This window comes from Pinus tabuliformis, chromosome Q (assembly GCF_031772625.1).
Source record: "Pinus tabuliformis cultivar Carrire ecotype Pingquan chromosome Q, CPIR1, whole genome shotgun sequence".
Lineage (NCBI taxonomy): Eukaryota > Viridiplantae > Streptophyta > Pinopsida > Pinales > Pinaceae > Pinus > Pinus tabuliformis.
In genome coordinates, this window is record NC_142296.1 from 1,237,073,609 (window position 1) to 1,237,091,932 (window position 18,324).

An 18,324-nucleotide genomic window follows, 5' to 3' on the forward strand; every position below is an offset into this window, starting at 1 on the left:
TTGACAAATAATAGTAAATGACTTTCGATTCACTTAAATATCTAATCCTGGAGACCTAAGGTGAATTGACTTAATTTAATAACTTTTGAGGATATATGTTGTTGTCAAGTTTGCAAATTTGTATTAACTCAAGATTCTATGAGTGGGTTAGACCAAACATTTTACCGATGTGTTTACAATTGACTCACACATTTTACCATTTCAAGAAAGGGAATTTTGGCAAGCTTAGGGGCTATGATCAATGATAAAATCCTTGCAATACCTTTATATGGCATACTTTGATTGTTTCTCTTTCGTAAATACAATCTCTCTTCAAGATTTGTGTTTCTTTACGGCTTCATTGGCTGTGAAAGCTATAAGAAGGAATTGTTCTTTATATCATTCCTCTCAGAATAATTGGCTTCATGCATGCATTTGTTCTGGTTGATTTCTCCTTTTAAAAAAATATCTTTAACCCTTTCGCTTTTTATTTTGAAAAATGTATCATATATTGCTTCATGGAGCGAATAGTTATATGGTGGAACAAAGAGAGATTACAACAGTCTAACAACAAGATTACAAGGAGTTTCCTTTGGTTTTCATAAGCAAAGCCAAATCCCGCTTAAAGAGCCTAAATTTCCCTAGGCTAAGAGGGCATCGTTCCTCATCAAATGTAGCTTTACATTGGTATTTCCAGAGGGAGCCAATAGTTGGCAGCCAAATCATGTGCCATAAAGATTTGCAGCCATCCCTAATCAGCCATGTGTCCCCCAGGAGAGGACCTTTCCAAACCAGAGAAGTAAAAAATTCATGAATTTCAGCCCAAAACCATGTCCAAAAGATCTTGGTAGACAGGCATCTCCAAAACACATGTTCCACTATTTCATGATTCATTCCTACAACACATCATGCATGCAGCAATTGTAACATGAACTTCATGAATTCTGATCTTGACAGTCAAGCCTTGGTGAAGCAAAAGCCATCAACACACTTTGTGCTTGAAAGGAGCCAGCTTTCTAAATGGGAACACCTCCTGAACCAATGTGCTTCACAATCCCTCTCTCCCCACCCATTTTTCAAGCGTGAGTTAACATTGGAGGTGTGGCTTACAAGGTCATAAATATCCCATGCCATATAGATTTATAAGGGTTTCCCACTATTCCATTTCCAATCCCTTTGCATTTGAGTTTGTTGAGCTTCTGAAACATTCTTCTTGTACAACTCCCTATGCATCTATGGTATTTTTTCTTTTCATTTCATGAATCTTTTTATGACTAATCTCTGTTTCTTACAACATATCACTCTTGATATCTTGGATTTGTTCTGTACCCATTATTGATGTGATTCCTTAATCTCGAATTGAAATTTGTGTAGCTTGATAATGGAATTGGTTTTATTATGTTATGTCTTTCTATAGTTTCATCGAGTCGTTTTCTTGCTCAGTAGTTCTAGTTTGCTCCAAATATGATTTGGATTACACTTTTATGTATTCATAGAGAATCGAGCATCCAGATTTGCCATTCTTGTTTTTCCATAAAATGCATGGGCTAACTGTGCAGGCTATACTGATAAAATATAAAGAAAGAATCTATGGATATCTGTCTTATTTTGTTTTCTAATGTTATTATAATCTCTTGTTCCATGTGTTCTGTTTTCTTTCGTTCCTGATGGAGGACACGAGCTAGCCTGCAACTTGGTAAAATTAGAGGGGGCTTTTATAGATCCTGAGACTGAACTTTTTCTTTTAATAATATTTTATGTGCAGGTAGATGATAAGTTCCAGTACTCATGTGAGAATAGGGAGAACAGAGTCCATGGATGGATCAGCTTTGATCCCATGGTTGGGTTCTGGGTCATCATTCCTAGTGATGAATTTCGTAATGGAGGTCCAATAAAACAAAACTTGACATGCCATGTTGGGCCAACAGCACTTGCAGTAAGCATCCAACAATGAATTCATATCTTGGACTTTGTCTGTGGACATAATTTTATGATTTACGTCACTGTTGTATTCTGGATTTCACTTTCTATGCTGTTGACATATTTATATTTCGTAACTTAGTAGGGCATCATTTTTTATTTGTACTATTCAAAGTATAGTGACTATATATGAATTTACTTATTTATTGCTGATATTTTATGGTAGTTATATAAGTTAATCATCGATATAATCCTTATTCTTCCAAAATTAAAATTTGAAATTTGTTTAATCTATTTTGTTAGATAATGCAATAGTCAGAAGTTCATGCCATAATAAAATAAAATGGCTGGATTGCCTCACGACTACTTTGAGTTTTGGTACGACATTAAGGCAACTATGAATGAGGAGGAAATAGGCTTAATTCAATTATCAAAGCAACCCATATTCCAAGAAAGACCCATGCGAATTTGTGTAGATTGAGCCAATCTTGTGATGAAGTGTACTTATATCCCTGAATGTCTACACCATTATGACATTATGTCATATTGAGAAACTATGTTTTACCAAGACTCTAGGACTGGCGTATGCGGGTGTGAGAGATGCATAGATGGGACGTGTGGGAGTACCCTCAAATTTTAGGGAAATTTCAGGGGAACAGGGGCATGTTGGGATATATAATTTTTAATTATATATAAATAGGCTTAATTTAATTATCAAAGCAACCCATATTCCAAGAAAGACCCATGCGAATTTGTGTAGATTCAGCCAGTATTGTGATGAAGTGTACTTATATTCCCTAAATGCCTACACCATTATGACATTATGTCATATTGAGAAACTATGTTTCACCAAGACTCTAGGATTGGGGTACACGGGTGTGGAGAGACACATAGATGGAACGTGTGGGAGTACCCTCAAATTTTAGGGAAATTTCGGAGGGACAAGGGGATGTTGGGATATATAATTTATAATTATATATATATTCAATAATAAAAGCATAAATAGACCAATTGTAATACACTGATCCACACATAATTTAATTAAATAATGAAATACAATGATCCATAATCATCATTCATAATGATACATACATCATTCACTTGACATACTCATCATTCATCCATACACCACAATATTCAGTAATAAAATTCAATAATGAAATACGTTGATCCATGTTCATCATTCATCGTTCAACATTGTAGAATCCAAATTGATCTAGAAATTAAATTCATCATGCATCATTCTAGAATCTAAATTGAAAGCAAATTAGACTATACTAGATCGTGAAGTATGAAGACTGGAATAGTAAATTACTAAATTGATATAACTCAAAGTCTCGAACTCAAAAATAGTAAAGAGTGATGAGTCAAGAATCAGTTTAAGGTCATCAATATCTATAGTCACGACTCAAAAGTTAAAAATGAAAATTAAAAATGGACATTGAGCATTGAAAATAAAATAAATATCAAGGACTCAATATCAATGATTGGTCCTCTACATCCATTTGTTGCATGAAGTCATCAAGACCATCAATGGGAATGTTGCTATTTGATTTAGAGTCACTCTCTTGAGTAACCAATGAAACTCCAACCAAACCATGTTTGTAATGTTCCAAACTAGGAAAAACAATGATAAGCAAAGCAAACAATAGAAACAACACCAGGAAATTGAAACATTCAAAGCACACTCATCGAAAGTCCATAAATAACCATCAGTTGAGCCGTTTTATTTTTATCTGGGAGCAAATTACAATAATGTGGAAGAGGTGCACTTGTGCTTGCCTCAATGGCAAGCATGATCAAGCCCAAGTGATAATATGTCAAGCCAAGATGGTAGAAATAGCTATTGCAATGATGCCCTGTGCTACATTGTGAAATTGTGTTGTCTGTTGCAAAGATGTTGTTGGAAACCCCACCTCGATTGCTCAGAAAATTCTGGGAAATTAACCCCGACCTCTCCACCAAATACTGAGAATAACCCATGAAGAAATTGGCCAAATGTTGACCTTGGAATTTCAGACCAAATTCCCCTAGCTCCTCTAGTTGTTGGCTGAGTTAGGACCCTTGTTTGACCCCTCAAATATGCCCAGAAAATTCTGCCAAATTAATCTTGGCCTCTCCTCAATAAACCCATAAAAACCTAGAAAGGGTTTGGCCTGGTTTTGACCCCAGAAATTTGGCCTCCCAAGAGCCACGTCCTCCTCCAACTGCTGAAATGTACGACCTGCCTGTAACTCCAGAATAAGCCCTCCAAAACACACCAAAATGGCTGAGATAATCTTCCCCGAACTTCCCCTTATCTCTCCTGGCAAATACTCACTCCACAAACTGACCCACAAATTCCCACGTGTGCCCAGTGAGAAGCTCCTGCGCAGACCCTAAGTGTTGTCAATCACATTGCTCTCAAACAACAATATACAACTCCCAAAATCCACCCAAAGGCTAGTCTTCCCCTGTACTTCCTTCACCAAACTCCTCCAACAATTTCTCCCTGGAAGGCCATTGAATTATCTACTGCGTCCTCCTAGTACGCACTGGTTGAATGATCGCTGAGTTGGGGCTCTAAATATCCCCTTGTAATCTCCTGGAATGATACAAAGAAACCTCACTAGGGTGGCACTCGTGGTCCACCGAAGAGAGGGTGAGTTCTCTGCTTGGAGAGCTCGTGCTAAACAACGAGTGACCTGGCTAAGCAGCTCGAGAAACTAAGGTTGAGTTCAATATGTCAAAAGATACCAAATGAGGTTGGGTCTCCTCTATTTATAAATCGTGAGCCTCTTTTCCCATGTGGGCCCCCTCCAACTAGCAATTCGACCCTCCCTTTCTAGCCATTTGAACTTCCCTCTAAAGTGGTGTGTATTTCCTCATGTTGGTGGCCCCCATGATTGGCCAACAAGACATTTCGACCACCATTTTCCTTTCACGGTCTCTCTCCAAAATTCCCATGGGTCCCATGCTTCTAAAGTTGTCAAAATTGCCTGTAACAATTTCATTTAGGAAGGGATATTATAGTTCTCCCCTCCTAAATTTTGCTTGTCCCCAAGCAACTTCAGCGCTAGATGCTCATGTATGTGTTCACCCTCCCAGGTGGCATCCTCATCCGGCAAGTTCCTCCAACGCACCAAAAATTGCTTGTCCTCAAGCAATGCCTGAACAAGCACCCTCTCTGAATGTGGATCTCCACTATCACTGTAAACTTTACCAGTGTCCCAAATGTGCCATCAGATTGTCCCTGATCGATGTACTATCCTATAGTGAAGGAGTCCCTTGATACCGGGATCCCAGGCCAAACTGATCAACGTGAAGTGCCCCTTCCTCCACTCACTATCCTGCCAGATATGGGTGTTAGAACCCCTCTATCTACCGCCAATAAGTAGATCATCCTGACGATGTAAAACTCTGTCCAAATCCTCATGAAGTTTCCCTACCGAATAGTCCACCTCATGCACTTTGATGGTGGGCCCCTGAGGATTCAACTCATCCCCTATGCGAATAAAGTCTCTCCTTCATGAGCTCCTCCTTAAATCCTCTTGTTGGCCAACCTACCATGCTGATGAAGTCTCCCACGCCATCAGTGAATCACTGAAACCCGGTGGAAAATCTGGATTACCCTCCCCTATATAAACCATCTCACCCATATGGGTAGCTGAATCGCTAAGTACTGTGACGCTAGGGCCCCATGCCCATCGTAGCAAGAAACTATCTTGTTGACCCCGCGACACCTTGGTCATCAGTAATTGTCTAGCATGCTCGTACCAGAGCCTCCTCTCATATAAATCTCGGCCACAATCTATGCAATGATTGAGGTTTGGCCCAACCTGCCAAAGCGCCTTGATAGTGCCAATGCCTATTACTCCAAGGTTGGCCCCAACCCTGAGCGACAATCAACCTCGCCCTATGGTGAGGGCTTTGGTGACTCCCCATGTGTCTCCCTGTGAATGAATCAATTCGCCTGTTATCCTCACCAGGCTCACGGAGGAGTGGAGTATCCCACCAATCCGCTGGATCCCTGGATCCCATAACCTTATTGGAGGTCCACAACCCCCAATCCTCTCTGCCTGTTGCTGTGATATGCTACTAGCTATTGGGACTCCTTTGTGCCCCATCTATGACTCCTGTAAGTATCCAATAGGTAGGCACCGAGCGTCAAGGACTTGTGTTGTGAATAACCAACTGTTCTGTGCCTGCCAAATCACACAGCAAGATCTGTTGTCCCAACTCCTGATTATGTGCCCGGGTACCGTCGGAAGCCTAGGCATCACCCTGCTAGCTAGGACTACCATGCCCCGCACCTCATGCTCACCTAATGCCTAGTTGTTAAAACAAAAAAGCACCATGCAACTCCCTCTTGGTCACCTCACCAAGTGTGAGCCCAAGGGTGGAACATAGGCTACCTCGACAATCAACCACGCCATCCCTAAGCCTGTATCCGTCAACTCATGCACCTACCAAATGTCTCAACTGGAGAATCTCCTCCCAGCCCATGACACGTGGTATCTTCTCCAACTGCCTAGGGTGAGCCTCCCTCGCCTTGCTGTCTGAATGGAAGGTGTCAATGGGCAACGACCAAACACTCTGCGACTGTAAGCAACACCGGAGGAGGATGGGTGCATATGTCCCAAAGGGTATGATCAAGAGTCTGCTGGAATGCTCAAGAGTAATCCTACGGACGACCCTCTCTTTGTCTCGAATCTACTGATAACCCCCTTGAAGGTCTGTCTCCACTAAACATGGTGTCCCCATATGCTCAATAGTGTCCTCATCGATGCTATGTGGGTTGCATCCAATGGTACACGTAATGCCCCTGTCCATAAGTCTCCTTAGAGACAACGCTCCAAGTGCATGTTGCGCTGCATCATCTGCCACTACATACCACTTAGTATTGCCGCACTCCTCGACATGCCACCATACGTCGCACCTTGTCCCTGTACACCACTGGACTTAGGAACCCCATTAATTATTTTAATATCTCTCCAATCGGGTGGAATTTCCCCAAACGATTTTTGGGCCTTAGAGATCTCATGTGCCTTAGCCTTTCCACCAATTTTCATGGCTCGAGCACATCATATGCTACCACAAATCAACACCTAAGACTAGAACACCTATATGAGCTACACAAACTAAGGAGGAATTCCTTCCTCACATATACATGGTTGTGGAGGTGTGGTGATTGAAAATAAACATTTGCACATTTCTTGCAGTTATCACCAAGTTATATACCCACTCAATTTTTCCAATGAAATTTAGTGCACTGTTGAGTGCATGCACACAACAAGGGGTCTAGAAAATATGCCTGTATTTACTCTGAATCATTAATCCAGTTGATCAACACACTGTTGTTGCATCTTGCACACCCTGTACAACATTTGTAGGCCCAACCTCCTCTATAACATCACGAAGAAGCTAAAATTGGAAAGTTGCATCTTTTCACTTTCCAAAACAACCAATAGCTCTTAGAAAGAAAGGCCCCTCTCAAAATGTCATTATAATGTTGATAAGTGGATATTTGGCAATGTCTATCCATCCATCCATAAAAAGAGAACAAACTTCCCTCACCCATGTCTTCCTCATACTTTCCCTTTGCACATTAATATCGGCCACTTGTCTTTCTAAAATCATTAACCTCAACTTATGTTCCCCTGGGGGCACATATGGGGTTCTTGCTGCTGTAATTGCTTTGACCATGTTATGACCCTCAAAACGATAAGAAACCAATAATTACAGTTCCTCTTCGAGGGGGAAACATCCTATTACAATATATACAATGAACAAATGTTGAAAAGTGTGCAACAAGAAATGCTTGTTGAGAGTGCAACAAGATGATGGAGCTTAGTGAAAAGAGTCGCCTTCACTAAGTGGGCCCGCAGGCTATTTTTGGCGCAAGTCTATTTTTAGACTATGTCTATTTTTAGACATATGGATCATGTCTATGGATGATTGATCAAGTTGGGAAAAATAGATGGACTTCTATTTTTGATGAAAGTGTGAGTGATCACAGTGTGAGTGATTACAGTGTGAGTGATCACAGTGTGAGTGATCAAAGTCAAAAATAGAAAAGTCAAATATTATTATCTCACAATAATATTTGGACTATAAACTTAATCTTATTCTCTTGGAGCACTTCAGTTTGAGCTACGAAAGTGGCACATGCAGCTGTCAGAAGGAAATTCGTTTTTCTTATGAATCAGTTGAGTTGTTGCATGCATGACTTCAGTTAGAACTCAAGTGAGTTGAGTTTAGTGGACTGGAGGTACAGTTGATGGAGTTGTGTTCAGTTTAGCTTTGTTAAACTGGTTGTATTTAGTCTAACTGATCAATAGACTAAAGATGAGTTGGGTGAATTAGTTATTAATTAATTCACAAGTTATTAACTCATAATGCAACTATAGAATACATCAGTTAACTCAGTTTCATGTCAGTGCATGTTCAGTTCAGCAGGGACAGGTGTTAGAGGATCAGATTGCTATCAGTTGTGACTATAACTGTGCATGATGATTTGCACAATCAAAGGATTGAGTATGCCAATGAGTTTGCTCACGTATCTTCATGATATTATAGCTGTTGCTCACGTCCAACATAGTGTGGGTGACTATTTTGCAGTGTAAAATCGAGTTTGGGAAGCTATTCTCATCAGTTCTCGAGCAGGTTTGAGCAGTGGAGGCAGGCAAGCAGCGGGAGAGATTTGGAGATCAAATCTGAGCTGTATTGTGTGTAACAGGTGGAGATACTTGTGAGAAGTATTATGCTTTGTATTGTTACATGATTCAATCAATATAATATACAGATAGTGTGGGGTTTTTAGCGAGATGCTTTCCCCGGGATACATACTGTGTTTATGAGTTTGATTGATGCTTCTATGTGTGCCTGTGGATGTTTCTGCTTCTGTAAATTGATGATCAACGTAGAGGAGATTATGTATTATACATGTTCCGCTTATAATTGTATGATCAGGATAATCTCTGTGAATATGTGTTAAATTATTCAAAATTTCTACAACAAAGACATATTTTATGATCCTAAGACTAGTTCTCCTTAGTATATATATATATATATATATATATATATATATATGAGACAAAGGGTACAATTATAATAAAATGGGACCATGAGGGGTTCTAACCTACATAACAATATAACAATAGAAATGTAATCACTCAATATCTAGGGCTTAATAAGGGGTTTTTGGGTTAAAATGGGGCTTATATAGGGCTTAACATGCCCCTCCCCTTCAAAGAAGTGTTGTCCTCAACACTTGACTATCTGTGGGTGTTTTTGCATGAACAACTCATCTTCCCATGTTGCTTCTTCCACTAGTAGGTTCTTCCATTTGATGAGGTACTCAATAATTGCTTGATTTCTTAGCTTCTTAGTCCTTGTTTCCAAAATCGTCTCTAGTTCTAGTACTTGTTTCACTTATCTCTGGTAGAATAGTTTGAAGTCTAGACTAGGATCTTATCACCGATTATCTTCTTTAAGCAAGAAACATGGAAGATTGAATGTACACATGAAGATGGAGGTGGCTCTAATTTTTAAGCCATACTTTTAGTCCTCTGCAACACCTTATAGGGGCCATAATAGCTCGTATCTAACTTATTGTTCTACTTTGTTGATTGAGGGATATCTATTTATAAGGTTGTAGTCTCACAAATACCCAATCCCCCACTTCAAATTCCCTTTCACTACAATGTTGATCTACTTGTTATTTCATCCTATTTTGTGCCATAACTAACTTGTCCTTCAATAGTTTGAGAGCCTCTTGTTGGTGTTGCATGTGGTCCTCTCCTGCTTGAGATTTTATAGTCCTTTTCAAGGGTGATGTGATGGATGGAGGATGATATCCATAAATTGCTATAAATGGTGACATTTTTGATGAAGTATGGAAGAATGTGTTGTACCACCTTTCTGCCAAGGGAAAGAATTTGACCCATTTTGTTTACTTATTAGATGCAAAGAAACATAGATATCCTTCTAAACACTTATTGGAAATTTTAGTTTTCATATTAGATTGAGGATGGTAAGATGAGTTGTGAGCCAATTGAGTACCCAAACAAGGAAATAATTCATTCCAAAAATTTCCAGTGAAAATTGGATCTCTATCACCTAATATTTGCTATTACCTATAGCTTTTGGATTGTTTCCATCAATGTTTTTGCCATAGTACTTTCTTCAAAAGGACGAGAAAGAGAGAAAAAGTGAGCATACTTTTTCATTTGATCTACCACTACCATAATAACACTCTTTCCTTCAAATTTGGGTAAACTTGTAATCAAATCCATTGCAACTTCTTCCCAATGCTGTCTTGGTATGGCTAATGGTTGAAGGAGAATTGTGGTCTTTATAGTCTCTCATACCACACATCCTGCCACAAATTTTTGCATATCTTCTTTGAGACCTTCCCCAAAAAAATGTTTCTTGATCCTATGGTATGTCTTCAAGAACCTGAATGTCCTCCTATAGAAGAAGTGTGTAATTCCAAAAGGACATTTTGTTTGAGTTGAGAATTCTTACATAAGCGATCTTCATACCATAACAAATTATTTTTCCATGTAAATTTTCTACTGCCTTAGTGTCCTCTAGTTGTCGAATGATCTTACATATCTTTTCATCTTGCTGCCATTCTATCCATGCTTCTTCTGTGAAAATTCCACAAGAGGAACCCCTACTGCAACAAACTGATGTTACTTCTCCTACTTGTTAATCCATACAAGTTATTTACTGTGTTCTACGGTAAATGTTGAAGTAAATACTACTGTAGCCTTCACTTAATTAAATTATAAGTGGAAACAAGATACTGAGAAAGAAAGAAAATACAACACAATGGACATAGTTATTTTTGGACAAATGTCCCCGGAAAAACCGGTGCAGTAGCTTTGAGCGTTTATTATTATTAAGTGGTAGTTCTGAATACAACTCTGGATGCCCTTTTGGAAATCCAGTTACAGAGAAAAAGACACTAGCAGAAAACTTAGTGAGATTACCTCACTTCACTCGGCAAATCCCTCTGATCTGACACCTGAACTGACTATCCCCGTCTACAACTACGTTGCCCCTTCGCAGTAACTGCGTGGGCCTGTGTGGAGCTCTCTTAGGCTCTGCATCAATTCTGCGTTGGGCCTCCCTTCCTCCTGGAGCTCTAACGTCAACCCTCCCGGCTAATCCAGTAGCTCCATGGCAATTTTAGATTTCTGCTGGAAGGCAGCTCTGCCTTTGTGCTAGCCCTTATGGCTCTGCGTGGGCCCTCCTGACCTAGTGTCAGTCCTCCCTGGGTCTGCACTACCTCCACTAGTGTTTCTCTGCCTCTCTGTTGAGTATTCAAAGCCCTGGAGAAGATACTCCAACCCCAACTATCCTTGCCCCTCTACTGCAAGAAATTTCCTCAGTCAAATTTTCCTCCTGGGAACTTCTCACTTCAAAAAATTGATTTCTTGATCTCTCTTGGTGTGTTTTCCAAATGACCCTCAAGCCCCTTCTTATATCTTTCTGTTGGACAACCAACGACCTAGATTAACTCCTAATCAAAGACTCAGATCGTTTTGACTTGATCTCTGTCATTTTCTAGAATTTACACCCACAATTAAATTAATACCCATTACTATTTTAATTTTCATGAGTTTAGACTTAGGAACTCCATTAAAAATATTAATTATTTTAATAAAATCATTTCTGGGTGGAATTTCCCAAAACCCTTTATGGGTTCTTTGGAATACATGTGCCCAAGCCTCCTTGCAAAAATTTTAGGCCTAGAGCACATCCGGTGCTACCCCAAATCAACATCTTCCACCCAATGATATTGTAGAATGGAAATAGCACATAGTAAACCATTTGTGTCTTCTTATTTTCTGGAGAGTGCATCTTCCATAATATTTTGTTTTCACTCTTGAATTTCAAAATCATAAACCAACATCTTTGTGACTCATTTTTGTTGTTATTCTGAAGATAGTCTTTTCTCCAAGAAGTACTTCAAACTATCGTGATATATTTTTACTTTGAAGTGTCATCCTATTAGGCATGGATGCCATTTCTTAACTGCATGTAGTATGGCCAACACTTCTTTTTCATAGATGTGTCCGAGTAAGTTCTTTCCCTTAAGTTCACTACTTTCAAAGGGAAGGGGCCTTCCTTATTGCATCAAAACTACACCAATGTCATGGCTTGAGGTACCACACTCCACAATATATATTTTTGTGAATTTAGGTGTCACCAAGAAAGGAGTTGTACACATATCCTCTTTAAGTTCTTGAAACACTTTGGTTGCTTCGTTAGTTCAAGAAAATGCTTCCTTCTTTGATAATTTTGTTAGAGGTGCTGCTACTTGACCATAACTTTTTGACAAATTTGTGGTAATATCCCAACAAACCTAGGAATCCTCTGATTTTCTTCAAGGTATTGGGGATTGGCCATTCCCTCATAGCTTTGATTTTGTTAGGGTCCACTTTGACACCATCATGTGATACAATATGACCCAAATATTCCACTTCTTGAACCCCAAAGGCACACTTGGAAGGCTTTGTATATAGTTGTTTTTCTTCCAATAGTGTCAAGACCCTGTCAACATGTTGTACATGCTCTTCCCAAGATTTGTTGTAAATTAGTATGTCATCAAAAAATACTAGCACAAATTTTCTAAGGGTGGGTTTGAAAATAGAATTCATCAAGCTTTGAAATGTTGAAGGTGCATTTGTAAGTCCAAATGACATAACCAAAAACTCATAATGACCTTCATGTGTTCTAAAGGTTGTTTTGGGAATGTCTTCTTGCCTCATTTTGATTTGATGATATCCAAAACGAAGATCCAACTTAGTAAAGAAAATTTCTCCATGCAATTCATCTAACAATTCATCAATGATAGGAATAAGAAACTTATCTTTGATTGTCATTTTGTTGAGTTGTCTATAATTTGGACACATACGCCATGAACCATCCTTTTTATAACCATCACCACTGGTGAAGAGAAAGCACTCTGGCTAGGTTGAATGATGCTTGCCTCTAACATTTCTTGAACCATACACTCAATCTCACTCTTTTGTGCATGTGGATATCTGTAAGGCCTAATGTTAGGTGGTACACTTCCAGGTTGCAAATGAATAGCATGGTCATGATCTCGGATAGGTGGAAGACCCTTAGGCATTTCTCCAAATACCTTAGCATGATTGTTGATAACTTTTTGAAGATCCACTGGAGCAGAGGATATAGATGTTTGAATATGTTAATTTTAGGTATGTTCTATGCTTAGAGCAATTTATTTCAATTTTCACAGTTAGCTCAATATCTTTTCTAGATTGGAAATCACATCAGCATTAAAGTAAATTGTAGATAGAACATAAACATAAATCGCAAAGGACAAGCCAAGACAAGAGGACACAAAATGTGGTGCTAGCCAGGGACAAAACCCAATGTGGGGAAAACCTTAACCAATTCTTCTTATATGTTCTTCAATAGTTCAACAGAAATAGAGAGAGAGAGATAGTACATTTACAACATAAGTCAACGCTTTGACTTATCTAGATAAGAGCATAGATCATCTCTAAGAAGATGATATATGAGATCAATTGAAAACATGCTACTTCAACTGATTCTCCAAGGTGACTCCTTCACCTATCATTGTGTAGCATCTTGTCATCATGCCATACTTCACTGTGCTGCACCATGCTGCACCCATCATGACCATGTTGTACACATCATACTGCTGCACCTTATGTTGCACTGCTATCCCATGTGCCATTGTTGCACCATGCTGCCTCAGTTGTCCCATGTGCCATAGTTGCATCATGTTGCCACACTGTTGTCCCATGTGGTACGCTGAACCATGTTGTCATACAACATGTCTCATGTGCTTGCAACACCATGCTTACCATGTTGTCCATGCTTGCTATGTTGTCCATGTTGTTGGTGACATAGCCATTCTTGCTGTCCCATTGTTTAGCTGCTGTCCCATCACAACTTGCTATGCCTTGCTGCTGTCCCAAGTGTCTTACCATACCTTGTTGCTGTCCTATGTAGGAGTATAGGGCTAACACCAACACCTATACTCACCCAACAACCCATAGATTAGGGCTCTGACTCCTTGTGCAATCCGCTGTCCCAAATAGCCTTGATAGAACTCGCTGTCACCTAAATCAACATGTTGTAATACTAGGTTCAACCTTCTGATTAGGGCCTCACAAACTGCGGTTAGGAGGGCTGTGTATTAGGGCCTTTTGTGACAACAATAAGGACCCTTTCTGATCTGCGTATGTATCTTCTTGACAACAGATTAGGGCACAAAGGGACTGCGTATAAGGGCAGTTGATTAGGCCTCTAGTAAGGCCTGCGTTTAGGGCATAATGGCACTTCTAAGACAACGGATGTGTCTCCTCCTTTAGGACAGCGTTAGGGTCATCATTAGGGCTTCCTGAAACAGTGATCTTGGACAACGTTAAAGCCTCTCCTTGCTGCGCTATAGAAGCCTCCTTTAGGACAGCGTAGGAGCCTCTCTTTGCTGTGATAAGACTCCTCCAAGACTGCGGCTAGGGCATGCTTCCTTGATAGTGTTTTAGACTTCTCTTTGACAACGTCTAGGGCTTCCATTGACAGCTATAGAAACCCTCTCCTTGCTGCTAGAAGAGCCTCCTCTTGACTGCATATAAACCTGCGTAGAGCCTTCTCCTTTTGACTGCGTCTAGGGCTAGGGCATCTCCTCTAGGGCAACTCCCTTAGTCTTCTTTCCTCCAACGTCTAGGGCTTCCACTCCTAGATTTCTCTTCCACTAAAACCCAAGACAAGTGGAAAGAAATCAAGATAGAAGTGTGTGTGGAAATAACTATCAAGTCACCTCTTTTTATACTAAATCATGGAGCACATGTGTGGGTTATTTGGTTGTTGGCCGACCTTGATGAATTGTCTTATAACACAATTAAATTCATAATTCCATGAATACTTATCAGAATCAGATGATCTTTAGATTAATCCCACACCTTTTGATGAGAGGGATCCAAGAAAAATATCAGCTGTCATAAATAAGATGACTCACATGGAGTTTGGCCCTAGTTGTAAATTTTAACAGAATATATAATGAACACAATTGTGCAACTACAACTTGGGTCCCTCTTTAGCAAATTTTTCATGCTAATAGAGCTTATGACCTTACTAGGTTTCCCTTGGATACCTCTAAGCCCAATTTCCTTTCTTTTTGAAAAAAATATTATGAAAAGATCTTGGAAATTAAGGGTCACTATTCCCAATGATTGTAACCATTGTAACTCTAATACAACAGCACCAACCATTTGGATTGCAATCACGGGACTAACCAATAAATACTCCCGCATATTCAGCTTAGTAGTATTGCATTTCCCTGAATCATTTATGGTACCTCCATTTGCAATCATCACTTGAAATTTTGGTGTTGGATATGCAAAGCAATTAAGAATTTTTTCTAATTGGTAATTTGTAATGTTCCAAATTAAAAATGTCCCTGTTTTGCTAATGATTTTTTGAGTTTTGTTTTGGAATTGTCCTAGTATCATTTTTTTTTTGTCAAAAAGATTGTGTAACGTTGTAGGTGTAACACTTCTGTTTTGATAACACAAACATATACAACCAGAATGTATATTTCTCCAATAAACATTTCAAGATAACATTTTGTTGATATTAACCAACCCAAGGAAATACAATTTTGTGATGATATAAAAACTATCAATATTTCTTTCTTTTGCCAAATAAAACTCAAAAATTACACTTCAATTGACTGGGCTGGTAATAAGGAACAAAATTATAGAACCCGTAACATTCCTCTCATAAAATATCAATCATTAGCAGCCAGGATAGATCAGAAATGAGTGCTGTTACTTGAAGTATTTTCAGTGTCTTTCCCCCCTTGTAAACTTCAGCCAGGAAAGTGAACGAACCAGCAATTACACGTCCAACAACTTAGAATGTTCGAGGCACCTTTATCAGGGTTTGCAGAGGCCTAGAAACATGTCTTTGAAGGAGGATGTAACCTAGAAAATAATATATCAGTCCAGCAGTCCCTTTACCAGTAGAAAAGTGCCCCAAAGATAGTCAGCCCGTGGCTCTAATGGTCCTCATTTTTAAAACAATTTGATCCTCCCAAGGACAGAGATCCATCTTTTCTATGCAATGGAAATCGATGAGGAACTGATGAGATGATTCGACTTCTTTTGGAGATTGAATTCGGCCCTTGATGGCTGGGTATAAACCCTGTTACAAACAATCTGAAATTATATTATTCGTCCCTTTTCTAAAGCATCAGATCTGGAATAATTGGCTTGGAATTAAGCTGGATATATTGATCAAATCTATCCGGCCTCAACGCAGGAAGTATCATAGTCAATACTTCAGCCCATTAATGTTCCTGGAAAAAGGGGTGCAACTTACTCCTTGCTATCAAAGGATTTTCGGTCTTCTCTATCACACAACCCGGCTCCTTAATTTTGATTCCATCGTGGCATTGAAAATGAAGACTTAGCCTTCCTTCTTTGATTTGAGCACTTAGTCTTGAAATCAACTTCAAACTCATGTACTCGACCCTCTTGGAGGAAAAGAAATTCGACCCTCTTGGAGAAAGTATAGTCCTACAACCAAATCATATTTTTATGCTGGAATACCCTGCAAATGATTATGATCAGATGCTGATGGTTCTCTACAATTAGCACAATGAAAGATCTGAAATAATCTCCCCAAAGAACTAACTAAGGTGGCACTCAAAGTCCACCGAAATTAGCTTTGAGTTTCTCTTGAAACTCTCGAGCTTCTTTTCTATGTAAAGAGATAGATAGGAATAAAATGATTTGCAATTGAGTTCCTCCTTCTTTTATAATTCCATGTAACTTCCCACTAGCTTTTAGACTCTTCTTTTTCCTATTATTTATTGGTGGGGTCCATTTTCCACTAGGAGACCTTTTGCCGCCATTTTAAATAAAATAATAATGTCTCCATTCTCCAATAAAATATCATTTTGCTGCCATTCTTCATTAAAATATAATTTGTCTCCCTTCTCCAATAAAATATTATTTTGCCGCCTTTCTCCATTACAATAATAATTTTCGTCTTTCTCCCCAAAATAATAATTTCCTCTTTTTATTTAATGTCACCAAGAATTGGCAAAGCTCCGTAGTGATTTTTGCATTCACAATATTGGAAACATTAGAGTCCTTCCCACCAAAAATTGTTTTTCCTCAAACAATATCACCATATGTTGTTGCTCTGCAAGCTCGCCTAGCTAATGCTAGGATCCCAAACGCACCACTAAACCACTCCTCGTAGTGCCACCACCACATAAATAAATCCTATGACGCTAGGGTCCCAAACCATCCTGATCCCTGTGAATCCTCCTTCGCTCAACTCGCTCTCCCACAAGATAAAGTTGAAGCCCTTTGCATATCATCAGTAAGTAGAGCACCTAGGAAATGTGAAATCTTGGGCAAATCCTCGAGGAGTTTCCTTCATGAGTAATTGATCCCATGCACTTCAAGAGTAGACTCCTGAAGATGCAGTCCAATCCTTGTGGAGCTGAACCCTCACAAGCATGTGCTCCCCCTAATCTCCTCCTGTTGGACACCTTGCCATACTAGTGAAATTCCCCATGTCATTAGCAAATCACTAAAACCAAATGGAAGTTCTTAATGGTCTTCCCCTGTAGAAACTAGCTCATCCCTTAGGGTAGCTGAACTACCAAGCCCTGTGATGCTTGGATCCCATGCTAGTCTCAAAAGGGTGCCACCATGTTGTCCTTGCGCCACTCTAACTAGGACAAACTGTCCATTGTGTGCATGTTGTATTCTCCTCCCCTGGAACTTGATGGAAAAATATCTGTGAAGGCCAAGCTCACCCTGCCTAGGCATCTTCATAATGTCAACGTCTACCTGTCCATTGCTATTCCCGATCCTGAGTAGCAATCGGAAAAATTTGCCTCAACATACAATGGAGGTCTGACAAACCAAAAGTGAACTAGATCACCTTCTGCCATGATCCTGCTCATCACAAAATGGAGTGATCTATCATCCAATTGAATTCCTATATCCCATAGCCAGATTTGTTGCGACATAGTCCTGACAACTACCAGAATCCACCTGTGCCACATTTATAATAATAAGGAGAGTGATTAACATGGAAATAATTGCTAGTGGCAAAACGAAATTTTCTAATTGAATCATCTGTATCATCATGGTTCATCTTACCATACATCCCTGCAAGAGTTGGTCCCACTACACAAGAATGGGAACCCTTAGGTTTGGATGAAGGTACCCCACTCCCAATAGGAGATGGTGGAAGCATATGACCCATGGTTTTCTTTCCTTTTGATTTTCTTTTGGAACTTGTGGCTTCTTCCACATTTTAATAAGCTTGGGCTATGACATTTTGGGTTGAGAACATGCCCTTTGCATCTACTGCCATTTGCATCCTCAAAAGCTTTGATCTTTGTAGTAA

General features: G+C 39.4%; 1 protein-coding gene across 1 annotated transcript in view; it reads left to right on the forward strand.

The window, feature by feature from the left end:
• Nucleotides 1–18,324, forward strand: part of LOC149224285 (uncharacterized) — a 657,847-nt gene that overhangs the window by 265,011 nt on the left and 374,512 nt on the right. The window contains exon 6 of the mRNA XM_089388141.1: nt 1,745–1,915. Within this exon, the coding sequence (XP_089244267.1) occupies nt 1,745–1,915 (171 nt within the window). The remainder of the gene's footprint in view (nt 1–1,744; nt 1,916–18,324) is intronic.